Source organism: Scleropages formosus, chromosome 8 (genome assembly GCF_900964775.1).
Source record: "Scleropages formosus chromosome 8, fSclFor1.1, whole genome shotgun sequence".
Classification (NCBI taxonomy): domain Eukaryota; kingdom Metazoa; phylum Chordata; class Actinopteri; order Osteoglossiformes; family Osteoglossidae; genus Scleropages; species Scleropages formosus.
In genome coordinates, this window is record NC_041813.1 from 31,703,404 (window position 1) to 31,730,473 (window position 27,070).

Consider the following 27,070-nt stretch of genomic DNA (forward strand, 5'->3'; position numbering starts at 1 on the left):
GGCCAATCCGTTCTAACAGTTAATATACCAGAGAACGACTATATATTGTTATTTAGGCGGCATTAAGCGTTGTGTTATACTTTCATGATCCTACAGTCATATTATACTTTTAATCATTTCCTGTGGACAGATTACTTTGCCTTTGTCTAGTTGAAATAGCTTGTATTTTATTAACTTCCGTTCAGTTTCTATTCCATGTATGTACTTATTATTTGGTAGGGTGAGGCCAGGGTTGCAAGAGGCATGTCAAATTATTATTGCATACAACTTATGTCTTTGTATCGTTGCCTGCAGATGTGCTTTTAGATCAGTATAACCATTATGGGTGTGGATTGCTCAGCAAACTGCCAAAATATCCTTTATCATCATGGGAGGGACGCAGTTATCAGAGGGAGCCCAAGTGTGGCATCGCTGTCCCCGCGCTTTTGCAGGAGCAGCCCTCCTGTCTCCGAGTTCTCATATCGTGGTACCACATTACACCTTACCACACTGAAAAGGACAGCGAAGGTGAGTACACCACATTTTACTACTGATTGTGAAACATGTCTTTGTCTTTTTTAAACACAGTGAGTGAGAATAACAGAGCACACCTTTTGAAATAATCATTTATTTCATTCACATATGACTGGCCTCAAAAAACAAAAATTCAAATATGGAAGCAGGACAGAGAATATGTGTTGAGTCATATATCCATTCATAACACATGATGATGCTATAGACATCATCTAACACCATATAACACATACTGATGTATATTAATTGTATTTAACAGTTTTTTTTTTCGGAATATAAACTCAGCATAAAGTTTACAAGTGTATTTAACTCCTGAATGGATGGCTTTTCTTATTATTATTATTGTTGTTGTTATTATACCGCAGGTCCAAAATGCTATGCAAAATTGAATTGTACTTAAACTTACATTTCGCACAGGCGGGCAGAGCGCGGTAATTCTAACCGCAGTCTGTGACGCGACCGTCTGCTCCGCCTCACGACCCTGTATTTCCGGGTTTGCGGAGTGACGTCAATCGCGGCGTCGACGTTTTCTGCGTAAGAGTAGAACGTGGAGTTGCGCGAAAATGACATTGACGACTGCGGTGCGGTGGCGAAGTATGTTATTTATTATTAAGAATCGCATGGCTTCTTCGGGGAAGTTATCTTCGCAGATCACGATGAAGACATTATGAGATCAGTCTCCTTCACTAGGTAAACGTGCTCTTTTTCACGTTGTTCCATCTGCACTGCCCGCTGCAGAATTTAAATCTCTCCCACCACTTCTGTTTTTTCAAACTGGCATACATGCACACACACAGGGAGGGTGTTAACTGCGCGCGTTTCTTTCTCTGGGTTTTGAAAATAGAGATTTTCACATTAAAAGCTGTGATCTGTACACCCGCGGCGCCTCGGGCGCTCGGTTTCCATGGACACGCGCCGCTCGATACGCGGCCAAGGACGGCGCGAGGACATGATATCGCTGGGCGCGCGGTGGAAAGTGCTGCACCGACGAATGCAACTATAAAATAAATGTTTTCGCCACAGTCCTGCGACAAAAGTAATTTAAATGAATGCGTCACCCGCAGTTGTGACGCAATCCTGACCTCTGACCTTTTGAATATGATCATCATCCTCTGCAGGTGGGGTTTCACAGTCGTTTCTTCGGGATCGGTGATAATCAGCCGCCATGGTGCTGAAGATCTTCTTCCCTCAGTGCTGTAACAGGGCGGACAGCGGTCTCCTCGTGGGCCGCTGGGTGCCGGGCTTCGACTCCGTCGTGGTCCTCGCTGTCATCCACTACCCCTTTATCCCAGGCCAGGTGAAGAAGTACCTGAGCGAGATGCAGAGCGCGATCCAGCTGGAGCTGACCGTGCTGGGATCCTGGAGCATGCCGAAGGACGGCCAGGAGGGCATGGACAGCTTCCTCAAGGACCTGAGCACCATCTTCCCGCAGGGTCGCTGGCTGCAGCTCAGCCGGGAGCTCGGCAAGAGGGGCTTCGCGTGCCAGGTGATTGGCAGAGACGCGGCGGTGCCCCCCCGGGGCCAGCCGAAGGAGGGAGGTGACGACGAGAAGGAAAAGGTCATCTTCATCCACTACGACCAGCGCAAAGTCATGCTGTCGCATCTGCACCCGGCCCACGGTCAGGAACCTGCGGCAGAGGGGGTGTCCGAGCTGCGCCTGGTTTTCCAGACAGTGGCGCAGAGCCAGCCGCTCTTCTTTCTGGACAAGTACGACGACGGGCCCATCAAGCTGACCCACTGGCAGTCCGAGGGCCGGGAGGCCAGCATCCTGGTGGAGCTCATCAAGCAGGCCTCGGTCCCCATGTGCCTGGTCCTCACCTGGCTGCTGTCACTCTGGACCCAGCTGAGGAGCATCAGGTGCTGCGTCCTCCTGCGCGCAACAGGTGTCCGGGTGACGGGTTCCTGGAGGTGCTTCTCGGCTCAAGCAAATTGTTTTCTCTCCCTCAGAGTCTTGAACATGTGGCCGGTGCGTTTTGTGTCCAGCAAGTTGTCCACGTGCGTCCAGCTGAGCCACAGAACCGAGCACCTTCAGACCATCAGTTCGCCCAGGAGAGCCCAGCAGCATGCCGATTTTATGCGGTGGGTTTCAGGTCGGAATACAGTACCGCAGTTGGCATGCTTTGTTCCCACAAGGCATGTGTCAGGTCAACATGGCTGCTCACAGCGGTTGCCGAGCAACCAAATTAAAACAATGTTCTGCTGCTACAGGAAGGCAAACATCTTTGTGTCCTTCTTGGTGGACATCGCTCTCGGCCTCCTGCTGATATCCTGGCTGTACAGGGAGAATCGCATCGGCCGCCTCGCCAACACTCTGGTGCCAGTGGCTGATGTGAGTGTGCACACGCTTCCTCCGGCACTTTCCAAGAAACCCGTCTGCCTGTGTGTGTTGTATTCAGCTCGTGACATTGTCTTAGCTTATTTATTAAACAAGTTCCTGCTGGTCCTGTTTGCGCTAGCATGTGGCCAAGGAGCTGCAGGAGCTGCTGCAGTGGCTGATGGGAGCCCCAGCGGGTCTCAAGATGAACCGCGCTCTGGACCAGGTGCTGGGGCGGTTCTTCCTCTACCACATCCATTTGTGGATCAGTGAGTGACAAGGCACCTTTTAACACAACCGTGCTGCTTCTCGCGGACACCTGCCTTTCATTTTCTCAACTAACAGTATCACGGTAAAAAAAGAAAACACCTTTCAAGATGGAGCTTTAAGACTCAGTCGCTACCTGTGACTTATTATAATAAACAGTGAGAGCTTTTATAAATGCAGAAGGCCTTGTTAGTAACCTGAGCTACTGTGTCGTTGTACAATGTAGGCTACATCCATCTGTTGTCCCCCTTTATCGAGATGATTCTCTGGTATGTGGGCCTCTCCGCCTGCCTGGGGCTGACCTTTGCCCTCTCTGTGGTGTCCGACATCGTCGCTTTGCTCACCTTCCACATCTACTGCTTTTACGTGTACGGAGCCAGGTACGAATAAGCCCCTGTACCACATCTGTCTCCCCGAACCACCGTCCGGAAAGCGTAGTGAAAATTGTTTCCAGACTCACATGTGATGTTACCCTCTTAAAGTTGGTTGATTGTAAACCCGTGCTGGTTCCAGAGATCATTGGTTGCCTGTGCCATTCTTATCATGGTACCCCAGGGTAGGTGTGGTTTTTGAGATTTGACGAAGACCAAGTGTAGTCATTGTGGTTAAGGTCCTTGCTTTTCTCTCCAAGGATTTACTGTCTGAAGATCTACGGGCTCTCCTCTCTGTGGCGTCTCTTCAGAGGGAAGAAGTGGAACGTGTTACGGCAGCGTGTCGACTCCTGCTCATACGACCTGGATCAGGTAGCGTACTTCTTCCTGCTGGCGCTGCCCGGCCTGGGTGTCCTGGGTCCCGTCTGGAACGGCACATTCACTAAAACCGTGTCCTCCATCTGGCAGCTCTTCATCGGGACGCTGCTCTTCACCATCCTGCTGTTCCTGCTGCCCACCACTGCTCTCTACTACCTGGTCTTCACCCTGGTGAGCCTGTCCCACTGCAGCAGGGAGGGCTCGGGCTCGGGCTCAGCGGGGTAAAGCAGGGATTTGCTTTTAACGTGAAACCATTTGCCCACTAATGTTGCTCTCCGTGTGTAGCTGCGTCTGGGAGTGGTGCTCTTGCAGGGCTTCATTCACCTTATGATAGACATCATCAACTCCTTCCCCCTGTTCGCTGGTGGCCTGCGGCTCTTTCGGCCCTACCGGCTAGCCGGTGAGTAACACTCACACACACAGCATCACTTGAATCTCCACACCTCATCAATGACCCCTCTTGAGGAATGTGTTTGAAATGTGCTCCACAGAGGGGGTGAAGTTCAAGGTGCTCTGCGAGGAGCCAGGCATGTCGCTCCACCTCATGATGGAGGTACGTTCAAGGAGCACATCCAGCTTCACAGTTTTCCTATGAGATATCTTGTCTGTCTTTACTTATGGATATTGTCTGCTCCCAGATAAACCCTCTGAAGCTGAGCACAGCGGTGCAGCAGTACCGGATCCCAACTTACAGCTGCTATCCGAAAGACTCCTGGGCAGCTCTTTGCAAGAAGCTTTTTGTGGGGGATCTTATTTATCCCTGGACACCCCTGCACAAGGGCTCCAAAGAGGACTGAGTCTTACAGGACTTAATTTGCACTGGGACTGGGCCAAGTAGGGGTCCCTGAGGCACACCTAATAGGTGCTAGTATACCTCACAGCAACACAAACATGCCAGCAAAGGCCTCCAGGCCAGGAAACAAATTCTCTTTGTGATACATTTATTTTTCAGCGTACAGGTGTTGTTCTTTGTGCAAGTGGTTTTTTTAAAATATGTAGAATATTGTTTTAAGCACAGTGATAACCATCTTACGAACAATATTTTCTCAGCACAAAATGCACTCAAACTCAGATGCTGTCTTATTTTTGCGTTACATTATTGAATTTCCAGGTTTCAGCAGATTTGTTTTTGATACTTGAAAAGATGTTAATGTCATTAATCAGAAGCTTATGTTCTGAGTCATTTTTTGAATAGCACAGCTATTTATCTGTGTTGCTGAATTTGTCATTGGTGCAGGTGCAGAGTAACCTTTTCCTCCAGCAAAGCTGCAAATATTTCCTGAAGCCTGGAGGAGCTGGTTAATAATTTCTAATAGGGCGACCGCCTGCTGCCGCCACAATCTGTGACCTGAATTGTAGCGCTCACATCTTACCTAGCAGGCTGTGCTTTTGTGCCCCGGGTGAACGGTCGACACTGCAGGGCTCTGCTGTGAAATGACCAGAGAAAAGTGTTGCTCGACAGGGACCTCATTGACCAAAACTGCTGAATCAGAGATGTTTTCTGTACTTTTATAACATAAATAAATCTGCATTAGTTATCTAAGTAAATTAAGTAATAAAATACTGCTTTACAGAAGCTGTGTAGGCTAGAGGTCAATTTATTTTTGTGCTTTAGAACAAGTAGAAGGTTAATTGTAGCAATCGTTAATATTCTTTGAGCTCCATGACTTGTGTAACAGCAGGGCATTTCTCCACTTGATTTGAAACACTCATATGGTGAACTAATTTATTTCTTCTTCTTCCCTTTTATAGGTCTTTAATAAAAATTATCTGCGATACAGATGTCTCACCGTGTGTGTCTTCACCTTTATGTTGCTCTGCAGCTTGTTTTTATCCATGGAGATGGGATATTTAAGATTTCTTTTCTTATGCTCTGGTTGCTGCTTCCACTGTTACGGTTTAGTCTTTTCATACTCCACAGTTTATATCAAGTTAATCATTTATGAGCAAGCACTTTGAAGCTCAATAACTGACCAGGGTTAAACAGAAATTCTGAGGCCTGGACAGAAAAATATGTATTGCTGAGGGTTTATGGATAAGTTCCTTTTCAGCCAAAGTGCATACTGTACGTAAGTGTCATTTTTATTAAATTATTTAAATTTTGTAAAAAAACACACATTCCTCATTCCAACAAGAACACAAATATATGTATCTAATAACAGTAAACATTTTGCATTCAACTGCTTCATACATTGTTCTCAACCTTATGACAAATGGCCACAGTTTTTAGTTTTATTGCAGCTGTTGCTCAATAAAAGTCAGCTTTTTTCTGACATACTTTCTTACTGTGTTTGTCTGAAAGGAAGTGTAATTCATAATATGCATTACTTTTGTGTTCCTATCTATCACAAAGTCAGGACCTGTGCTGCGGCCCAGACACCTGCATAGATGAGACAACAGGATCCTTGTGAAAGAACGAAGGAACATGTGGTGAGGAGCGCTGTGAAATGAACACGCATGTGCGATATGGCTGCCAGCTGACCTCAGACGATGCCCCGCGCTAGCAGTTTAGGGGGCAGTTGTTCCTTGTGTGGCCAGGCTGCCGACACACTCCACAGGCGCGCGGCCTCTTGGGTACCAGGGGCATGCTGGAGGTCTCATCGCCTGCTTCCCTGCCACGTCGCGCTCTGCTGCCTCGCCCTGCGCCAGTTGCCCGCGGTGCCTCTGCAGTGCCTCCTCTGCCGCTGTTCGGTGCTGAAACTTAAGGGTGCCAACAGGAGACTAGCAGTGATGCAAAGTCCTTAGGAAAGGGAGTGTGAGTGGGGATGCGGCCTATGGGCACTCACCTTGAGGACTATCGAGCCACTGGAAGAAGCCGCACTGCTTCTCGCGCGGTTTCCTGCAAGTGAGGAATATCCTCCCTTTGTTGGACCCCTCCTTCGCCACAGTGCGTTCCACTGCCGGCTCGCTGCAGCCACACACGGTGGCTCCCTGTCCGCTCCCTGCCGAGCCAAAGCCAACAGATGGCCTTGGCGGTGTGAAGTTCAGGTTAGCCCCATCCTGCTCGTTCGACTGCTCCACCCACAGGAAGAACCCGCAGCTCCCTGTGCTGCACTTATAGAACTGGCGGCCCTTGTTCGGCCCGTCCTTGCGCACTGTGAGCAGAACGGCCTCCTGCCCGCAGTTACACACAATGACATCGCTGCTCTCTGTCGTCGCCGGGGGCAATGTCCACCTGGCTGTGGGTGTGGCTGCAGGTTTCCGGGATGCAGGAGCGGGCGTGGATGCTGGATGTGCTCCCGACGATGTCAGCAGAGCGCCCACCGAGTGGTTGTTAGTCTGCGTGACTGAACTGACACCACCACCGCCACCTGCTCTGAGGTACTTCAGGTTCAGCACCTCCCTGAGCATCTCGTCACAGCCACCAATGCAACCCACAAACTCCAGCGGCATCATGGGAGGCAGGCTGCCTTTCTTGAACTTGAACTTCAACCTGTAAACCAGCAGCAGTGCAGGACACAGGAACAAACAGTGACCCGACAACTTTACGTTTCAAAATGACGCAGCTTTCGAGCAGACATTTTGTACTTGTTGCCGTAGCAACGGGGCGTTTAGCGCTCACATGTGAACCGGATGCGGCTGGCAGGTAGGGCAGATGCTTTCGTCTCGGCTGACCTCCAGAACCATATCAGGGAACCACACGGCTGTCTTACAGCTGGGGTATCCTGTACAGCTCAGGAACTTCCTGCGGGGGTAAAAACAGACATGGAGCAGTTACCACACTGCGGAGAGGCCTTCGCAGGGTGTGTGAGGAGGCTTGGGGAACGCTAACTGGCCCATGCAATGGGAATCAGCAGTGATCAGTTAACAGTCAATGCGTCGATCGGGGGCTCTCACCCTGTACCGTCGCTCTTCTTCTTGAGCACCATGTCGCGGCCGCACTGGGGGCACTTGCGTACGGGGAGGGCCATCTCCACATCTTGGTGCTCGGGTCCCGTGTATTCCTGGGCCTCCCCCAAGTAGACGGATAGTGCCTCGTCCAGCCTGCGCCAAACCATCATTCAGTACACAGAAACTAGCACACAGAACAACAGTCATCACTTTACCTAGAGACAAATGAAGGACACGCTGACTTACTTCTTGGCCTTCCTCACGGACTCTGTGAAAACAGCCTTGTACTTCTGCACGTGATGCCCAAGAGCCTCGGCTTTGTTCTTCCTGCCTTCGCAGACGAGCTTGAGGTCGGCCTCCAGTTCAGCCCTCAGGTCCGGTTTGGACATCTCATAACCCATCGAGTTGTATCCTGAGGGGAGAGAGAGAAAGACGCAAGGAGCGCATATTACACCTCACCTGCACGAAGACCAGCACAACTCAGACTCTCCGGAAGAGTCAAGTTCAAGTTCATTGTCATAAGTACTGTGTACAAAGTACTATGAAATTCTTGTTTGAGTGTTTCTCCACAGACTATGGACAAAAACAATAGATAGTACTACACAAAAACAAAACAATAAATAATGCCAGTAACAATGACAATAACAATCCGGTGGCACGTTGGGTTCCTCACCCTCCACGAGGCCCATGCCGAGTTCTCCCGGGAGGAACCTTTGGTCAGGCGTCAATCCCACATACAGGCGGGTCTTGATTGTCTCAATGTGTTCGGCATGGGTCGCATCAGTGCCTGGAGGAGAGTGAACATTCAGTGTGTTCAGATGTTGTACAGTGTGTACTGAGCTGGAGTGGCTGTGACAACGTGAACGTGCGCGCGCGCACACACACACACACACACACACACACACACAGTGTCACCAGGCTCCCAGGAGATTGCATACCGATGCCGTGTTTCTCCATAAGCGCAATGAGATCGGCCTCTGTCAGCAGCTGTGGAGGACTCGTTTCTCCTTCCACCATCATCATGGAAGTGGGCTGAAACTGGGAGCCCTGCTCGTACACAGGGATGACCTGGGTGGAGACCGTGGTGCAAGGGCAACCGAGTCAGCGGTGCCTTTTACATTTTTACTCATTAATGCAACTGCATAGTGCACTGAAGCTGATCAGTTTCATGTCTGTAGAGTACAACACAAATGGCCAATCCTGGGACTTGTACCTCCAACCCTCTGTTCACAAGTCCAGCTCCTTAACTGCTAAACAACACTTTACCTTGCCATACCACTTCTCGTAGGGATACACCTCCAGGTAGTTCCTGGCAATGATCATCAGCCCATGAGCGCAGAACTTCTCCCGCACAATTTCTATGTCAACGGTGGTCTCCTGGCCCTGGGCATCCTGAGAGCAGCAGGCCAGGAAGTGGCGCACAACGAACTCGTACAACCGCCGCTCATTACCCTGGCAACAAAAGCCAACACCGTAGAGAATTCACCGAGCTGTCAAGGACCAACTCTTTCATGGGAGTATGAAAAGAACTTAGTTGCTGAGCACTGGGCTCACGTCACCTGCAGACTGTTTGTGTATTTGGTGGGGTGGATCGGGGGGTGCGCCTGGTCCGACTTGTTGCCGTTGCGCGGAGTGGGACCGCCGCGGTCCAGGATGCCCTGGGCAAAGGCACCCCACTCGGGGTCCTGCGTCTGCTGCTCCACCAGCGAGGTAAGGTTCAAGCCCTGGGGGAACATGTTGGTCTCGGTGCGTGGGTAGCTGATGTACCTGATGGAACAGAGAGCAGGTGTGCATGTGATTCACGGAGCATTCCAGAGCTTCAAAAAGGGAACTAAACGTAAGAGTAAATCCACAACGATCCTGGAAAATATTGACAGAAGGGCACGGAAAGGCAGAGGGATTCCAGGAGTACAGCTCACCCCTGAGTGTACAGTTTTTCGGCTATTCTCATCGTCTCTTTGGCGTTAATCTTCAGTTTACGGGAAGCTAGTTTCTCCAGTTCCTGGAAAAACAAATGAGCAAATGTGATGATGCAGAGCCACAAAAACCAAAACGGTCCCACCGAAACAGCTTTCCCTGTATGTCGAACGTACCACAGTGTCGAGAGGCAAAGGCCGCCATTTGCTTTTGGGTTTACTTGTGACACTGACAACTGTGGCTATGGGATCCTGTGTGAAAACGCAACATTATTTTTCTATTTTACCATAAAAATAAAGGGAGAAATTTCATATTTAACAACAACTTCTGACTGAAGCATATGCATTTACTGACAGAATGCACTGAGAAGCTGCTGGCCTGAGAACAGGACATTAAGTGAGAGTCCTCCGAGCAGTAAAGGATCGCTGTGAGGGAACGAGAGCATTCACACCTCCATGCACATCTGATAGAGCACCAGACACGCCGTGTGGTTGAAGAGCCTGTGCCGCTTCCAGCTAAATTCAACCTTCTCGTCCTCGGTTTCATGAGTCACTGCAGGAGACACATCGGGCAACATGTGTTGAAATGATACGAATTTCGAAACGGCTATAGCGGATGAGGAGGAATCCAATATTCAAAGCACAGGGTCAAGTCACTGACCTTGTATTTTGAAGAAGGTCTCAGGGATGAAGGCCTGGATCGCTTTGAAGCGCTCCACCACGAAGCCCAGCGTGGGAAACTGACAGCTGCCATAACTGATGAGCTGATTGGCTAGGGAGCTGGGGAAGATCTTCTGCAGGCGCAGAGTCTGGAACCGGGTGAATGCCGCTCCTGGAAGACAACGGAACAGATCCTGTGACCTTCCGGTACGGGAGGCACCCGCCGAGCACTGGGTGAGCTGCAAGAAATGCCTAATGACAATTCCTTCTTACCGATGCGAAGGTCCAGCTCCTGCCGGACATCCACGGCGTCGCTGATGTGGATATTGGGCTCCCCCAGGGTTTCACAAGCCCTCTGGACAGAGTTCGGGGTGATCTCGGAGAATCGGGCTCGAAACACCTGGATGTTGCTCTTGACTGAAACAGGAAGAGAACTCGAACTGTGTGGCCGTACCTTCATCCGCAGTTTAAACGGTACGACGGTATTACAGGGTGTGAGCCTGCAGTGAGAGACCAAACTATCACCTGCTTTACACACGTCAATGACCTCAAAGCCGATGTTCTCTCCCTCCCGGTCACAGTCGGTCCAGATGATCAACGCCTGGGACTGACGGGCCTCGCTTTCCAGAGTCCTCTGAGGAAGAAGCACAATTAGAGACTCGGCGACATAAAAGCGCGAATCTGAACTCGTACTGTTAAAGCACGAACACACACCTTGATCGGAACAGAGTTCTCAGGGCAGTATTTCTCCACCTCTGCATCGAACAGCAACACTGGATTACAGCTGTGCCTGCAATGCAAAAAAAAGTCCTGCAAGTAAACTTGATTCTGCTCATATTTCAATGTTCAGCTTCGAAGGCGATGCTAAGAAGAGACACATGTTCTAATTAATACATAATGTTTAACGATCACTCAGCTTAACGAGCTGTATATTGTGAACGATTTTATGGATGGAAATTCTTTGTTAATTGCAGAATTTTTACGAGTCATGACATTTATTTCCTTTGTTGGAAAATGAGGTGTGTCTTCACTTGGATTCATTAGCAAGGAAGTAAAAACCGGTTTGCTCTGAAACAAGGTCTGCTTACCACTTCTGGAAAGGCGCTTTAAATTCCAGCCCCAAAAGATGCCCAGAGACGGAAGTCATGGAAACAGTGACATTCTGTGGACGTATTGGAGAGGACCAAGTGACTCAGGAGAAAACTGACTGCATACTGCCTAAAATAATGTACTGCTCCAAGTGTCAAAACTCTACTTGAAAAATTATATACAAAACTTATATTCACTTTCATATAAATTTCAAAAAGCTTATTAGACAAAGAACAAATCATTAGCATTCTCAAGTGTCATATTCCCAGAGGATTTTTGACATAGCAAAGTCTTAAAATGAGACACCCCAGCAGATAGTTTTGAAACACTCCTTACCTGTCCAAAGAGGTGATATTCATATTCATATATCTTATTGTACACTGAATACCCTTCTCTCTGAAAAGACAGTAAAAACATCTATTTATATTACTCAAGCGTTAAAGCATATAATGTACAGAATTACACAATGTGAGTTTTAGCTTAAAAAGATTAACATTTCAGTACGTATATGAAATTAAGAAAAATAAGAGTATGTCCAAGTTTACTATGAAAAAACTAACCAGCAAACTGAGCTATCATTAATACCTCAAATAATGGTGCATAATAATGAAACCACAGAAGTGCAGGTGTTACTCACCTTCCTTGCTCTCCCATTTGACATAATTTCTGCAATACCTTTGGCAGCATCGTTCTTCTCCGCAACACAAAGGACCCTTTTAATCTCGGTCCTGCGGATCATTTCACTTGAACCGTGTCCACAAAACCTGCTCTGAGCTGTCAGTCTTATGCCAAATCGTGGTAACAACCACTTCATGTGACAGATCATTGTGGCCTATTTCACATTCCTGCATGTGGCACCTTCAGATCGAGACAGGGTCCAAATGTCACTTGCTTTCATTTTATACTCATTCACTGGATTTGGGTTTAGAACAGGTCCTACAGCTCTGATATCAACTTGAACCACAGACATTGGGTTTAGAACAGGTCCTAAAACTCAGATATCATATCAACTGGAACCACTGAGTTGGTAGAACACAGGACAGGTACACAGCTCATCAACTTGAAATATCCGGGTTCGCACCGGGAAGTTAACTACTAACAACGCTAAGCTTTATCTATTCAACACCATATATTACAGTGAAATATATATTTGTATAGTCATTCGACAGGCTGTGTCTGAATGAAAAGTTTTTATATATGCAGTACTCATGTGTGCGCAGGCAGGGGGGGGTACGATTGTCACGTTACAGTCGGTCAATTAATGAGCAAAACGCGCTTCAGTTTAAAACATACGTAAATCTGAAACAAATAAGAGCAAATAAAACTTCATGTGTGGCTACAAAATTTTGCCACAATATACAACACGGTGCAAGAAACAGCACTAAGTTTACAAATCAGGCGCCGTGTTCCCGCTCCTACCGTAAATCAAGAGGACCGCCTGTCGTAAACCGAGAGACTTCAATACGGTACCCGGAACCCTATCGTAAAGCAAGTCGTGCCAAAAGTATGAAACGTGTCGGAAAGAAAAGCAACTCAATGTAGAACCAGCTGCCGTAAAGCAAGCTTTCCGAACCAATAAAACTACAAATCCCAGCGGGCATCTGTTAGGTAATGGTTCTTTAACCTCCAGTTTACAGTGATGGGCTACACGGTACATATACAGTTTGCGGGATTGTGTCTTGCACACATTATTTTTGTTGAGTATTTTACCGCTTCCTCGTCAGCTCGAAAGAAATCGTCACGTGGATTTTGTTCCTTTCTTTATTGAAATTGGCAGCTGAGTTAGATTCAGATTGGTTCGGTTGGGATTCGTGTATCTGCACATCACTGCTTTTGTCTGCCTAGTCTTTTTTTTCTGAATGAAACCAGGACGAGACACTTGATGCGGAGAAATTCCGACGTGACCAGATGATGTGTGGTGTTTTGCTAGTATTTGCAGTCGGTGTGGAGTTCTTTCCCTGGGAAGATCTGATTATTTGTTTGCTTCTAAAAGTGTAAATATTGCTCCTGTGTCCTGTTAACTGCATGGAATATGGACTCCCTGCAAGTTGTTAGTTTTCACATTTTACAGTTTTTATACAACAGGTAGAGTCACTGTGTGTGCATGAATTTCAAAAAAAAAAAAAACGTAAGGAAATAAAGAACCGTTTTTCCCCTCCATGTCACTTTTAAAATATTGCAAATATGATTGGCTCACCTGACTTGGTGGCTTTTACCAAAGATGATGGCTTTGGGGAGGCTTTCGTTGACCCATGGGTGTTGCCAGAGGAGTTCTCGGTGCCTCTCTGTACGCACGGAGGAAACGTGACTCCGTGGTCGGCGACAAACCTTGCTAAATTCACTAAGGACTTCATTCTTATCTCGGAGTTTTCGGAGCAGGTTGGTCCACAGCCTCTCCTTACTATTCCAGATGATCCAAGGGTTATCGGTACCTTCGACCTCAACTATTTCTCTCTTCGAATCATGTCTGTGGACTACCAGGCTTCTTTTGTTGGACATCTTCCAGGCTGCAGCTACCCAAAGATCAATTTTGTGGAGGACTCCAAGGTTGTACTGGGCGATTCCAAAGAAGGTGCATTTGCGTACGTTCATCATCTCACCCTGTATGATTTGGAGGCTCGTGGCTTTGTAAGACCATTCTGCATGGCCTATATTTCGGCCGACGAGAGGAAGATCATGCAGCAGTTTCAACAGCTCTCCTTGCAGTTCTCCAAGGCTTCCGAGCTCCTGAAAGCTGGAAACCGCAAGGCCTTCGCCACTGAGCTGGAGAAGAAGCTGAAGGACCTGGAATACACCATGGCTGTGCTGCACAAGGAGGCAGAGCGGCACAAAAGGAACAACGGTTGCTATTCTACTCAGGCAATTGAAAAGGCCAACGAACTGGCAAACGCTGAGAAATCATTTCATGAGCACAAGGATCTTTTGAAACAGGTGAAGTCTTTTCCAAACAGAAAAAGCAAAGGTCCCGGGTTTTCAACAGACAGCTTGGATGAACCTTCTGATATAGCAGATGTGGACCACAATCCCATACCCACAGAATTCAACCTTGATGGTGAGACAGAGGATGGCAACAGCAGCCATGGCCTCTCTTACACCCCTCAGCTCATTAAAGCCAAGTCTGCAAAATGTTTTGATAAGCGCTTGAAGACGCTTGATGAACTCTGTGACGTGTACTTCTTCCATCAGACCATGGACCAGCTACATGCGATTGAGAATATTTTCAGGGGGGACTTAAGCTATATATATACCAGCCAGATTGAGCAGGTGCTGCTCAAAAAACAGAAAATCACCAACTTCCTCTTTGAAGAGGTTACAGACTGGGATGAAGAGGAAGCAGTTAAGCAAATCTGTGGTGGGACTCACATCTCTGAAAGCAGTCTCCCCTGCTCCATTCTTTCAGGTGAACCAGGGATCCAGGAGACTTTCATTTCCTGTGAGGAAACCTTGCACATTAAAATTGAACCTGAAACTGGTGAGGAAGAGATTCCCGAAACTGAATGCAGAGAGTCAAGCCCCTGTGACACCACCCAGGAAAATTCTGATGAAAGTACTTACACTGAAATTAAAGATAATCTAAGTAGTGGGGAGAGTGTTGAAGTAAATGAAGCAGAAGGCCATCATACATTTCAGGAACCCACAGTGAATTCAGAAAGCTTTTCAAGTGCGTCTAACACGAAGGACTTGAGAGAAGGCACAGGACCCATGGAGCACAGTATGGCCACTGACAATGCAACATCCTTTCCAAATGCCAGCGACGAAGATGATGGATCAGTAGAAACCTGTGAAGATGTGGTTCACGCACAGGTATTGCCCACGATCGGTCAAAAAGCGGACGTACATCATAGGAGTGTTCACGAAGCATCACCAGTCATCCAGCAAGACACTGCTTCTTGTGGGCAGCAGGAGGACATGACGGATGAGGCTGTTCCTCAAGCATCACCAAGAAGCTCCACATTCTTCTTCCACCGTGACTCCAAGCAACCTCTTGACCTTGTCCCTGAGGACAGGACTTTCTCTAGAGAGCCAGATGCCAGCCTTCTGCTCAGAGACCTGGACCTTGATGGGTCAACCAGGAAAAACCTGGATGATACTTCAGATAACATCAGCTGCGTGAGCACCTCCACAACCTCCGAAAGGGAGATGTCTCCCTTCCCCCGAGACAGCCCTGTCACCGTGAAGCAAAAGAGAAGAGCAGGCCAGAGCGCCCTTAAGTTCATCAGGCAGTACCCCTTTGCTCAGCAGGCCATCTACAGCCTCCTGAGGGGGAGGACACTCGTGGTCCTGGGTGTCGATGAGGGGACGGTGAGGAAGCTGGTGAATGCCCTCACCATATTTGTGCCCAATCTTGGCAAGTATGGTGAGCGAGTGCACCCTTGGCTCTCCTGTTCTTTCCAGCTAGCCGACCTGCATAACTGGAAGCTTGTTGGCCTCCACAGGTATGAGGCTTATGTGAAAATAGAACTTTTACGTTCAGTATTTTACCGGTTTCGGGTAGTTCTGTGGAGGATCGGGGTGTGAAACGGCATCAACGTAACGCTTTTAAGTTACAGAATCCAAAGTAATCCTGGAAAAGTAATTCATGCTCTGCTTTCATTTCTGCTGCTGCTATCAGTTTGAAAATTATCTTAACCCTAGCTTTAGCCCATGCCAATTCTTCCTGTTCTTCCAGGATGGCGTCACCTACTGGTTCCGGCATGCTCCACTCCCTGAACCGCTACAGCCGCTACATCAGTATCCTGGACACAGATAACAAGACGCTGAGATGTCCGCTTTACCGCGGGTCTGTAGTTACCCACATGGCGGACCACCGGACTCAGATCAAGCGAGGGGGTACCTACTACATGCATGTGCAGAGCATGCTCACAGAGCTGACCTCCAAGGCCTTCCTGTACACCTTCTGCCACCATCTGCACCTGCCCATCAGTCCCACAGAAGGCCTCGATGCTGTGGCTTTGCGTCGGAGAGACTTTCTGCACCACCAGTGGGGATACAGCGAGGAGGACTGCAGGATAGTGGAGTTCCTCTCAGAACTAATTAAAAACGCTTACCTTCAGCGGCCCGACCAGCAGACCTGCCCACCTGTGTTCTGCTTCAATTTTATTTCCAGCCTCCTGTACAAGATCTAGGCCCAGCTGTGGACATCACACGAGGGACTTGTATTTGTCACCTTAGGCTTATAATGCCACTGCACCCCAGTTGAAGAGCAGGACAATGCAATCAGGTCAATTTTTTTTCTATTTATGTTCATGTTTGTTCCATGTTCTGTTGTACAATGTGATGCATATGAAAGTCTTTTCATAAAAATGCCTTCAGGGTCATGGTTTTGGATCTCCTTCCAGCATAACTATATGCAATGAGCAAGCCATATCTTTAAAGAAACACTGCACTAGTGGAACAAATGTTCTTTCGGTTAAGATGAGAAGGTACAGAGCTGATGTACCTTCTCCAACCACTGCTGTTGAACAAGTTTTGTTTCTGTTAGGTGATCAAAATAAATATTAAACTTATGGAAGAGCAGAGCCCATGGCTTGTACCTTGTGCCATGTAAACAGTAAGCACAACAAATATCCTTCACCTAAGTTAAAAGTTATACAGTGACTGTCTATAAATCCTTGATGACCATGTGACACCACAGCTTCGGCAGACCAATGTGAAACCTTAGTGAAAATTGACTACTTACTCTCTCATAAGTTGTATCAGACACTAATTTGAAAAGTTCCTTCACACCATTTAAGTCAAAAACTCTCTGAAAACTGAACTGTAAACACCTCAAGTGTTACGTTGCATGTTTTTAACTGGAAGGTTTTGGTCACAGCAACTCTTCCCAAAACAGCAAGTGTTAATGAAGGGCTTCCTTAATGTTTCAACATTTTACTATTTATAACCAGTTATAGGTCCACAAACAATGCTTTATTATTCCATTATTTTCTTAGAACTGCAATAACTTCTGACTAATACAAGAGGTGCAGCATTCATGGTCTTTTGAAATATTTAAAAAAAAAAAAAAAAAAAAAGTAAACCTGAAAAGGTCTGCATTGTATCCTGTTTACCAAATGCTCCTGCAACTCAGTATCTATTAAAAATTCATCAAGCTGCAGTTAACAAAATTACTCCAATTTCAACTTTTAAAAATCCATTTTGTACTTCTGTACCCATTTCAGTGCAACAGTTTGATTGTATCTCATTGTGATTTCACTTTTGTGTGCAACAGAAGTACAATGCAAGTCAATTTTATATATTTCACATAAACACCTGAACAGCTTCTCTCTGGTATGTGGCCATTGAAATTGCATTAATATTAGTCCAGTGTCTGGCACTAGTCTGGCCATTCTACTCTAGCAGCAAAACTTATTTTTTTTACTCATTGTTTACATTAAAATATCACACCAACTAATGTTATGCATGTTAAAGAACTTTCAACATGTCTCTTCTGTATTGTTCCGCATGGGCTGCTTATGCTGTAAACCCCAGGAGTACCTGTATGTAAATAATGCAATAAAACGATGAAAATTTACTTAATTGACAGTTCTTTACACTATATAATCAAAACTGGACTTTCATTCTTCACAAGCCATATCATTCCCAATAATAAGGGTAGCCCTGCATACATCCACCAGGGACCTGCAGCATACACAGACCTGCCAAAGGGTGAAAGACAGCTCACGTGTGCTCCTTATTCATGTCCCCAGCAACTCTGCTTTCCCAGGGGACTGAGAATGACCTGGTGCTGTACTTGGAAAGCTAAATTACTATGGAAACTACAACCACTGTTCTCCATTCTGAATATCTGACATGGAAAAAAAAAAATTAGTAAAGTGTACTTTAATAAAGCATCTTGACATTGTACACTGTAAAGGAAAGGACACTGGTCTGACAAATGACCATCTTGACATATATAAAGAGGTTTTTATGCATGCAAACATACACATTTTAAAGCTAAATAAAATTGCACATCATGGTACTGTTTACCCAAGAGACCGAAACTGGCTACAGATGTGAACAGAGGAGAGGTAAACTAAACATTTATACAGATCACGAGGAGCTCAGTGTGTTGCAACTGACTTGCCAATGTCTGTGCAGCTGCCCTCGAACTGCCAACCAGACGGTCAGAACCAGATATCTGCATTCAATAGTTTCTTCTTTTGATTGCATCAAGGAATCTGTGGGTTTCTGGTTCCAGTTCGTGACTCTAGAGAGGGACATAGGGAATTTGTTTTAATTTTAAGAAAAGAGCATTGTGGACACTGTGTGAAAGGAACTGCAACTTACACATTGCTGCAGAATCATCCTGAGATAATACTGCCACAAGTAGTCACGCCTAGATTGCAGGGAAAATCAAAAAGAGCAAGTAAAGAAGCAAATTGCAGCACTTCACAAGCATGCAGTAAGAAGTGCATTTTATTTGCCACATCCATTTCAGTCAAAGACGAGTTTAAACGAGTTTTGTTTCACATACTCATGCCAGTTTTTGTGCAGGACATCGAAAACATATCGCTTCGTTCCATAAGTCATGGGACGTGGATCCTGGATGTGATAGCAGAGGAAGTCCCCGATGTACTGCTCATCCGATAACTCAAATTTCCTAAGAATAAAAAGACCGACAGGTTGGCTAGACTGAAATGGAGCTGCTCACCCCTAAAACAAAAAATGGATGAGGTACCATCTGAGAACTCTGCAGTAGCATCCATTCATCAACCATCAGTAAACATTTGTCCAGTACAGGGTAACGAGAGTCTAATCATAGGAAGCATAGCATGTGAAGCAGAGTACACCAAGGATGGGGAAATTTACTACGGGAAATTCAGAGAGTCACCAATCCACATGAAACATCTTTGGACAGAGAGGAAACCGAAGTACCAAGAGAAAACCCACAGGCACATGGAGAGAACATGCAAACTCAGACTGAGCCAGATTAAAACCCCTCCAAGAAGCTCGTAGTGAAAACTGTGAGGCTCGAGCACCACCTGCTACCTTAAAACTATATGCAAAGAAATCAGAAGCGAAATATTTTGGGAATTAATATTTGTGTCAGTGTAAGACCTGGTGAAGTGTGTATTCCTCTCACTGTAGAGATCATCCAGAAGGACACTCATAAACACATGCAGCGTTTCAGGACCAAGGCCATTGTACAGCCAACGAAGAGCCCACGCATTTTCCTGGGGAAACACCCAAAAACAAAGAGCTGTGATTAACTGAATAAGAACTCAGCACAGTGCATCATTAGAGCTGAAGGACAGAACACAGAGACACTGTTACTGTACTTTAAAAGCCATGACAACACTGAGGAAAGTCATCATGCGCCTGTAGGTGATTCTGTCGATGAGGGCCTGCGTGACCAGCAGCAGGAGAGCTTGCCGAGGGTACTGCTGCAAGGAGCACACAGAAAGACGCAATGCAGTCAACACAGGTTCAACACAGGCCCCGCGATTGTACCTGGACTGAAACAGCAGCCGTTGACACTCAAAGGCCTATCTCACAGCAAAATACACAAATTCAGACAGAAACAGTGGCTGGAAACTGGAATTCAGAATGAAACCAACTTGACCTTGCATGCTCACCAATGAGCTGTAGATACAGGCGTGAACGGAAGTAAACAACAGAAGTAAACAACTCAAAACCAAAGAGAAAAGCAAGATCAGCTTCCCAAACTCTAGAGGACGTGATCACCACAAACACCCCAAGTATCAAGAATACTGTGCTTTTCCACCTCTGGCCGTTTGGTGGGAAATCTATCAGTTTTCCATTTTGCCCATGATGCTGCAGAACAACTTCCTACTGTTGCTTCTCCCAGCATTCAAGAAGGGTCTCAAGCCCACCTCTTGCAGACCTGTTTTTCTCTTGATCACTCCATCAGTGAGTCCAACACCATCTGCTACAATTATCTATGTGTCTGCTATTTGAATGTCATTTCTATAGGAGCTATAGTGAAATCCCAGCATAACGTGAAATGCAGTGTCCAAAAAAATTCAACTGCGTAAAGTTGCGAGTCTAATGGGGGGAAAAAAAAAAAAAGTCTTCCAGTTACTTTGAGGGGGGGAGTTTATTTATTAGGCGTGTAGGAAATGGAATAATTACTACAAATAAAAAGTGAGAAAATGCTTCTAATACTCTTCTAATAACCCACTCTAAAACCCTTCTGGGGAGGTTTGCAGCCGAGTGTGAAGCGGCGGGGATGAGAATCGGCACCTCCAAATCCGAGGCCATGGTTCCCAGTCGGAAAAAGGTGGATCGCCCCCTCCGGGTTAGGGGGGAGTTGCTCCCTCAAGTGGAGGAGTTTAAGTATCTCGGGGTCTTGTTCACGAGTGAGGGAAAAATGGAGCGGCAGTTTGACGGACGGATCGGTACGACGTCCGCAGTAATGCGGTCATTGTACCGGTCTGTTGTGGCGAAGAGGGAGCTGAGTCGTAAGGCGAAGCTCTCAATTTACCGGTCGATCTACGTTCTTACCCTCACCTATGGTCATGAACTCTGGATCATGACCGAAAGAATGAGATCGCGGATACAAGCGGCAGAAATGAGTTTCCTCCGCAGAGTGGCTGGGCGCACCCTTAGGGATAGGGTGAGGAGCTCAGTCACCCGGGAGGAGCTCGGAATAGAGCCGCTGCTCCTCCGCATCGAGAGGAGCCAGTTGAGGTGGCTCGGGCATCTGTTCCGGATGCCTCCTGGACGCCTCCCTGGGGAGGTGTTCCGGGCTTGTCCCACTGGGAGGAGGCCTCGGGGCAGACCCAGGACACGTTGGAGAGACTGTCTCCCGGCTGGCCTGGGAACGCCTTGGGGTTCCCCCAGAGGAACTGGAGGAGGTGTGCGGGGAGAGGGAAGTCTGGAGGACTCTGCTCGGACTGCTGCCCCCGCGACCCGGCCCCGGATAAGCAGAGGAAGATGGATGGATGGATGTTTCTAATACTCGTAATACTAATATCAATAGAAACTTTTACTCAGTTAATGCCCTAATGAAATTATCACTTCCCAGCTGAAGAATCTGAACACTGTCCACACCCTGACTTTCTTGTCATCTCAAACTATTGTCTAGATGTTCCACAGTCTCAGACTATCACAAAAAGCACAAAAGTAAACAAGTTTTAAAAGGGAAACTTACACTGTTCACAACTGACTGTACACTGAACTGAAGTCCTCCTAAATGAGCACAAGATAGTCACTCGCGGGCAGCAGGAGGACAGGACGCAATTGCCCATCGAATTATGTCCAATTTCAGGGTGTTGCGGGGTTTCACGATACCTCAGTGATGTGAACCAGCAACATGGTGGTATTAGACAAGCTACACTGTAATGATCCTGTGTCTGAGTATAAAGCTCCTCACCTGTTGCTGATGCACTTTTGCTTGGTATTTTTGTGTCTGAAGAGTTTGATAAATACATAAATGTAAATGAAATATCATGATATATTATAATAAAAAAAAAAAAAAAAAGCCAAACTCACAAGTAGAAATGTTTTGGGTATCTGAATTTGCTTTTCTGCTGATTTTGTCCCTTCATGAAGAATTGCAGCAGCACTTGTTCTGGACCACTGAAAGGAAACAGACATCACCGCTGGCACACAGCACCTTAACTTCCGCAGGGAGAGCAGAGAAAACAGCATAAACAACAAGGATGAGGCCACATACCAACAGAAATGACGTGTCCGGTAGTTGAAAAGACTTTAAAACCAGGGAACCGTCATGGGTCATCACATCAGAACATGCCACCTCAACCAGAGTGACCCAGCAATCAGGCTGAATACAAGGGGGGGGATATGCGGATCAAAATGGTCGCCAACACGTGTACCGCTGAAACAATGCACTCAGCAATATTTCCCGTACTCACGTCCATAAACACTGTAATGTTCCAATTCATAATCCGCAGTGCACACTTTATGACATCGGACTTCTTTGGAAGGTTGGAATCTGGAAAAAAAAATGACGGTGTCCATGTTAAGATTTTAAAAGTACACAGAGAAAGCATCGCTGCCAAAAAAAAAAAAAAAAAAAAAAAAAAGCAGTTTCAACACGACGGGTGATGAAACATCAGCGGAGACTGACCTTTGGCTGCTTCCCACTGTGTCGAAAGGATGGGGTCACTGCCCGCCGGCATCCTGCCTGTCACCAGGGTCTTCATGTACATGACAAAGTGGGCGGGGCTGAGGCGACAAGCAACGCAGCACGTCTGAGAAGACGAGGCGAAAAAGCAGTTCATGGCTCCAAAGTAGTCCCCAGCCTTGCACAGGTAGAACGGCACGTGATCTTTCATGCTTCGGAGTCTGAAGCAAGCAGACGAGAGGTGTTTTGTTTTTACAGCAAAAAAAACACACAGAAATACTTAGATGTGTGGAAGCAAAGCGGTGAGGACAAAAGGAGGACTCACTGGACTTTGTTATCACTTCTCACAGCTCTGAGGTAGCGAGACAGCTCTCTGAACCTACAGAACAGCACTTTTATGGGTCAATGTGTTTGGGCACCATACTTGTCTCATCAGCTCCAGAGGGAAACGTGTGTGCGCTGAACACGGCCGCCTCACTTGTTCTCCTCCTTGAGCTTCTGAACGCGTGCCTCCACCACGACCACAGGCTCGTGTAGGACCTCCCGCTTTCCTCGATGGTGACGCTCGCCTTTGACGTTCTGTCCTTTGAGCACGGACACTAGCAGAGGATCATCCCATGCTCGTACATCCAGGCTGAAAGAGAGCGAGCCACAGGATGCTAAAAGTACTGTAAGGTATCAACAAAAAACCCAACATAGCAACAGCATCAAACCCATCATAAATCAGGGACTTGAAGCCCCCCATTCTAGTCCCATATAAAAGCCTCCAAAAATTACTAGAACTTCAAATCCTTAAAAACACCAGTCCAGAGTAATGCGTTTTCTTCTTCTGCAAAGAACCCATCTTGCACTGTTTACTGACATGGATCAATCTGTCAGCCTTTGTCTCCTCACATTCCACTATTGCACACGTCAACGACTGCGCAATACCATGCGCCAACTGTTCACACAGGCAACACCTTAAAGGACACACAAGCGTGCACATGCGTACACACTAACAGCTACAGACCCACACCTGAATTCTCACGTTCGCGCACAAACCTTTCCCCACACGACTCGGAAGATCCGCACACCTGTTTGTCAGCCACTTGCACTTAGTCGAGATCAGCAACGAGGAGAAAAATTCCTGCAGCTTCTTGGAGAAGGAAGTGGAGAAGTCACTGGTGATGATCATGGTCCTGAGTGTGTCTGCTACCCTGCAGCATTTGTTTGCCGTCAAAAACAGAAAATCCGTTATCAGTTCTAATGTGTGCAAACACTGGTTCTGGTAGTTTATCAAATCACTCAAAAGCACATCTCATAAGGAAACATACTCAAATACAGTTGTCATAAATTTCCTCCACTGTCCAACTGAGCATCTTCATAAAGAGGAACTATTATATTCAGTCACATTATAACAAAGGAGCATCCAACACACATTTAACAGCGCGACAGCATGAAACTAAGATGCTAAGTTACTACAGTGAAAATTTTACACAACTGAGTGCAGTGTAACATTATTGTACTTAAGAACCCATACAAAATGATAATGGGCATTTGCAACAGAGTAAAAACACAGGGTTCTCCTTCTGCTTGATTCTCACCTCATTAACAACATAGGAACAGCATCTGAGACGTAGGAATTAGGATTAGTGTAATACTGTGAGCTGCAAAAAACATTTTTGGTTGATTTCATGAGATAATAAGCAGTCTAACTCAATAAAACATGAGCTAACAGGAAAAAATGTTACACTCCAAACTAGAGACCATACAAAACTAATTAAGCTTTAACTTCAGATTTTAATAGCACAAAAACCTGTATCCATAAGGCTGTGCATGAACAGAAAAAAGTTTAGCAGCTCCAAGTAGCATCACTGCCGCAGTCCTCGGTGTCTCTTTCTGAGCCTTGTCCAGAAACTCAGACACACATTCATACACTTTAGAATAGCTGCAAGGAGAAAGAAAAATCTTTGATTTTCTAAACCATGTAGGAATGATGTCAGAAGAATGACAAGTAAAGTATGAGGGCACCTTACTTGTAGAAGGCCACAAATGCATGACATAATTTGCATTTTTTGCAGCCAGATGTGTCCGGATGGGCTGTGTGGCAATAACAGTTGCAAGGAACGATGTCTGTCAGACATGTCTGATTGCCCTTCAGAAAAATGTCATATTCCACCTGCAGCCGTTCTTCAAAACTCCGCAGGTGCTTCTCTGCGTTTTAGTTGGGATTCAAGACCACATGTTTTTTTTTCCCCCTACGCATTTCCAGGGACTTTTAAGATGGCAGTTAACTTTATTTTAACAATAGTGTGAAAACATACCAGCAAGTCTCAGATCAGTATCCACTTCCATCACCTCAAAATTAAAAATATGCAGGTATCCCAGGATTGCTTTATCCCGCTCAGCCTTCCAGAAAGCACTCTGTTTGTGGGCATTACAGTGACAGCTTCCGGGCTTCTTCCATACCACACACTGCAAAGTAAAGAAAAAGAAATACTCTTTACTCTTTTTATTCATTTGGACAGCAAGAAAATTATTTCACTCTACAATGCAGATGCCAAAAATCAATACTTGACACACATCTAGAGAAGCCTACACCCCATGCATCTCAGAACTAAGGACGCAAGTTCAGACATGCCGTGTGCACTGAAGCAAAGCCCAGAAATTAAGAGTTCACACTACATTTATATGTATTTATCCGCCTCACCCTGCACTCGATACAGTTGGGTAATTTTTGCTCTTTCAATTCCACATAATAGTCATGGCACAGAAGTAGGTGCAGCAACTCTAAACACTATGCTATCATCACATTACACTCAAAGGACCCAGGCTCAAACTCCACCTCTGGCTTTCGCACCCTTGACCTTACTTACCCTGAACTGATTCAGTAAAAATTACTCACCTGTATAAACTGATAAATCACGGTAAATAGCTTGCTGTACAAACCTGACACCATAAGTCGCTTTGAAGAAAAGCACCAGATAAAAGAAATTTTCTGCCTACTCTATTTAGGCTGCCTGCACGAATTCTTACCTCCGATGCCAACTTGTCACAGACGTAGCAGAAACACTGTTCACAGAAGGCGGTGTTGTTCCCCACAGGTGTGGAAGTATCTTTCTCAGATGGACTACAAAACACATGGACCATGTTTACTGACAGAATTTTAAACTCCGGTCCTCCTCTCCGGTGGGTCTGGGGTTCGAGTCCCGCTTGGGGTGCCTTGCGACGGACTGGCGTCCCGTCCTGGGTGTGTCCCCTCCCCCTCCGACCCTACGCCCTGTGTTGCCAGGTAGGCAGGCTCCGGCTCCCCGTGACCCCGTATGGGACAAGCGGTTCTGAAAATCTGTGTGTGCGTGTGTGTACTTTTGTAACCTGTACAGTTTCCTAGAGCGTTAACTGGATGGAGACATTAACTGTCACCCCACACTCACCTAAATGGGTTGGTGCTACAGTCATATCTGGCATGGGGCATCACTATGGCCTTCTTGGAGAATGTTATTGACAAGTCCTCATCCACCACTTCACTTGTAGCAGCTGATGTTGATGGACCTGGATCACAGGAGTAAAGCCATGTCAATCAATGTTCTCACCTCATCTCACCTTACATCCACACCACCCACGCATGGAGACTTCAGCTGCACTCCACCTACGCTGCTCATCCCGTACTTCCACGATGAGAACAGACTCGTTGGCTGTGGCGTCCTCCTCCTCGTCGCTGATCAGAATGACACTTTCTTCTGCCATGGTCCTGCACGGGAGGAGGAGACAACATTATGGAGACTCCATGGAAGAGAGACCACAAAGCAAGACCAGACTGTGAGAAGGAGGCACCGCATGATGAGAAGAGGCTGTCAAGCCAGGAGATGCTGAACTGGAGTCCAGAGACAGACAGGCCCAGCAGCAGCATTGACACCCAAACTAAACCAGCATGAAGTTTTTATATTTCGGTGTGATTTATTTCGCCCCTGAAGCCAACAACACGTGTTTTATTTGATAGTCGGTTGTTCGTTGGTCACGTGTCGTCGACACCGACCGAGCACCTGGACTGGAACTTTCGCTGTAGTCTTGCAAACTGCCTGCAGCAGTTTGTCGGTTACAGCGACAAAAAGCCGTTTCAGCCTGGTTTAAGATAATTTCTGATGGAAAAACTGTAGGTTTCTCCTCAGAACGCCGTACTCGCTAACCTGCAACCTTTCCTGACAAACGCCGACAAACAACTCCTAATACATCGCTGCCTCCGCACTTCCTTCAAATTTCACCGCGCCCGCAGGAGGAGGAGCCACAAGCGGAAGTGACGTAACTCGTTGCCAAGTAACCGCTGTGACGACACTTAATAATGAAGCTGGTGTGGCTCTCGGTTTACACTTGTAAAAATTATGTGGTTCTTAATAACGTTCTCAGTTTCCTCTAGTGATTGTCAAGCCCTAGACAATCCAGTTGTGACTGCAATAAATGTAACAAGAAAAACACATCCTTTATTCTCTTTTTCACAGTGTACCGGATTCAAGATATAAAAATTGAGACTTGGAAAAACCACAAAGATTTAACCCAATTTCCTAAAATATAAGATGACTGTGGATGCATGATTAAGTTATTACAGGTTCTAGATGACTTTATTACTTCACTTTCCCTTTTTCCCCAAAAATTGTTATTTTTCGTAAGAGTACTACATTTTTCTTTTAATTTCATTTTGTAACTATTCCGGAGTTGACAAACA

At 46.5% G+C, this 27,070-nt stretch overlaps 4 protein-coding genes and 1 long non-coding RNA gene across 8 annotated transcripts; 3 read left to right on the forward strand and 2 right to left on the reverse strand.

The window, feature by feature from the left end:
* The first annotated feature begins 1,044 nt into the window (after positions 1-1,044).
* Positions 1,045-5,627, forward strand: pigq (phosphatidylinositol glycan anchor biosynthesis, class Q). Of its 3 annotated transcripts, none has more exons than XM_018764621.1 (11): positions 1,045-1,203; positions 1,632-2,370; positions 2,461-2,592; positions 2,722-2,842; positions 2,970-3,096; positions 3,353-3,474; positions 3,726-3,837; positions 3,934-4,014; positions 4,129-4,243; positions 4,335-4,396; positions 4,482-5,627. In XM_018764621.1, the coding sequence occupies exons 2-11, from the start codon at positions 1,679-1,681 to the stop codon at positions 4,679-4,681; spliced, it is 1,764 nt and encodes a 587-aa protein (XP_018620137.1). In that variant the 5' UTR covers positions 1,045-1,203; positions 1,632-1,678; the 3' UTR covers positions 4,682-5,627. The 3 variants fall into 3 exon arrangements, with proteins under 3 accessions (XP_018620137.1, XP_018620138.1, XP_018620139.1); XM_018764622.1 differs by having other exon boundaries at positions 3,321-3,474; positions 4,482-5,626; XM_018764623.1 differs by having other exon boundaries at positions 1,806-2,370; positions 4,482-5,626.
* A 389-nt stretch (positions 5,628-6,016) lies between these two features.
* top3a (DNA topoisomerase III alpha) lies at positions 6,017-12,807 on the reverse strand. 2 transcript variants are annotated; one of them, XM_018764617.1, is made up of 20 exons: positions 12,759-12,807; positions 11,977-12,197; positions 11,676-11,735; positions 11,339-11,412; positions 10,965-11,040; positions 10,776-10,884; positions 10,524-10,667; positions 10,252-10,422; positions 10,043-10,143; positions 9,768-9,842; positions 9,594-9,676; positions 9,234-9,441; positions 8,941-9,126; positions 8,613-8,742; positions 8,348-8,461; positions 7,921-8,086; positions 7,681-7,827; positions 7,406-7,528; positions 6,630-7,276; positions 6,017-6,543 (listed from the first exon to the last, which is right to left on the reverse strand). In XM_018764617.1, the coding sequence occupies exons 2-20, from the start codon at positions 12,163-12,165 to the stop codon at positions 6,344-6,346; spliced, it is 3,003 nt and encodes a 1,000-aa protein (XP_018620133.1). In that variant the 5' UTR covers positions 12,166-12,197; positions 12,759-12,807; the 3' UTR covers positions 6,017-6,343. The 2 variants fall into 2 exon arrangements, with proteins under 2 accessions (XP_018620133.1, XP_018620132.1); XM_018764616.2 differs by lacking the exon at positions 12,759-12,807 and having other exon boundaries at positions 11,977-12,373.
* On the forward strand, positions 12,198-12,627 carry LOC108941782 (uncharacterized). Its single transcript, XR_001966658.1, has 2 exons — positions 12,198-12,272; positions 12,324-12,627. It is a non-coding gene; the product is annotated as an uncharacterized LOC108941782 (long non-coding RNA).
* Positions 12,808-12,974: 167 nt separating the features above from the next.
* On the forward strand, positions 12,975-17,368 carry LOC108941779 (guanine nucleotide exchange protein smcr8a-like). Its single transcript, XM_018764618.2, has 2 exons — positions 12,975-15,775; positions 16,009-17,368. Exons 1-2 carry the CDS (start codon positions 13,524-13,526, stop codon positions 16,463-16,465), a joined length of 2,709 nt encoding a protein of 902 aa, XP_018620134.1. The 5' UTR covers positions 12,975-13,523; the 3' UTR covers positions 16,466-17,368.
* Positions 17,369-17,991: 623 nt separating this feature from the next.
* LOC108941780 (uncharacterized) lies at positions 17,992-26,605 on the reverse strand. Its single transcript, XM_018764619.2, has 20 exons — positions 26,538-26,605; positions 26,004-26,101; positions 25,785-25,902; positions 25,387-25,480; positions 24,675-24,825; positions 24,387-24,564; positions 24,167-24,298; positions 23,955-24,017; positions 23,445-23,567; positions 22,850-23,005; positions 22,697-22,750; positions 22,375-22,592; positions 22,160-22,239; positions 21,961-22,068; positions 21,777-21,863; positions 19,601-19,705; positions 19,380-19,495; positions 18,796-18,921; positions 18,609-18,657; positions 17,992-18,528 (listed from the first exon to the last, which is right to left on the reverse strand). Exons 2-20 carry the CDS (start codon positions 26,095-26,097, stop codon positions 18,466-18,468), a joined length of 2,115 nt encoding a protein of 704 aa, XP_018620135.2. The 5' UTR covers positions 26,098-26,101; positions 26,538-26,605; the 3' UTR covers positions 17,992-18,465.
* Between the last annotated feature and the right edge of the window lie 465 nt (positions 26,606-27,070).

Coding starts and splice junctions, on each gene's coding strand:
- LOC108941780 (XM_018764619.2), bottom strand. CDS start 26,097: ATGGCAGAAGAAAGTGTCATTCTGATCAGCGACGAGGAGGAGGACGCC. Junction 22,593..22,696: donor AGAAGTGATAACAAAGTCCA/GTGAGTCCTCCT, acceptor TGCTTGCTTCAG/ACTCCGAAGCATGAAAGATC. Junction 21,864..21,960: donor CGGACACGTCATTTCTGTTG/GTATGTGGCCTC, acceptor GTTTCCTTTCAG/TGGTCCAGAACAAGTGCTGC.
- pigq (XM_018764621.1), top strand. CDS start 1,679: ATGGTGCTGAAGATCTTCTTCCCTCAGTGCTGTAACAGGGCGGACAGC. Junction 2,593..2,721: donor CAGCATGCCGATTTTATGCG/GTGGGTTTCAGG, acceptor CTGCTGCTACAG/GAAGGCAAACATCTTTGTGT. Junction 3,475..3,725: donor TTTTACGTGTACGGAGCCAG/GTACGAATAAGC, acceptor TTTCTCTCCAAG/GATTTACTGTCTGAAGATCT.
- top3a (XM_018764617.1), bottom strand. CDS start 12,165: ATGATCTGTCACATGAAGTGGTTGTTACCACGATTTGGCATAAGACTG. Junction 9,442..9,593: donor GAAAAACTGTACACTCAGGG/GTGAGCTGTACT, acceptor CTGTTCCATCAG/GTACATCAGCTACCCACGCA. Junction 7,828..7,920: donor TCCGTGAGGAAGGCCAAGAA/GTAAGTCAGCGT, acceptor GGTTTGGCGCAG/GCTGGACGAGGCACTATCCG.
- LOC108941779 (XM_018764618.2), top strand. CDS start 13,524: ATGATTGGCTCACCTGACTTGGTGGCTTTTACCAAAGATGATGGCTTT. Junction 15,776..16,008: donor AAGCTTGTTGGCCTCCACAG/GTATGAGGCTTA, acceptor CTGTTCTTCCAG/GATGGCGTCACCTACTGGTT.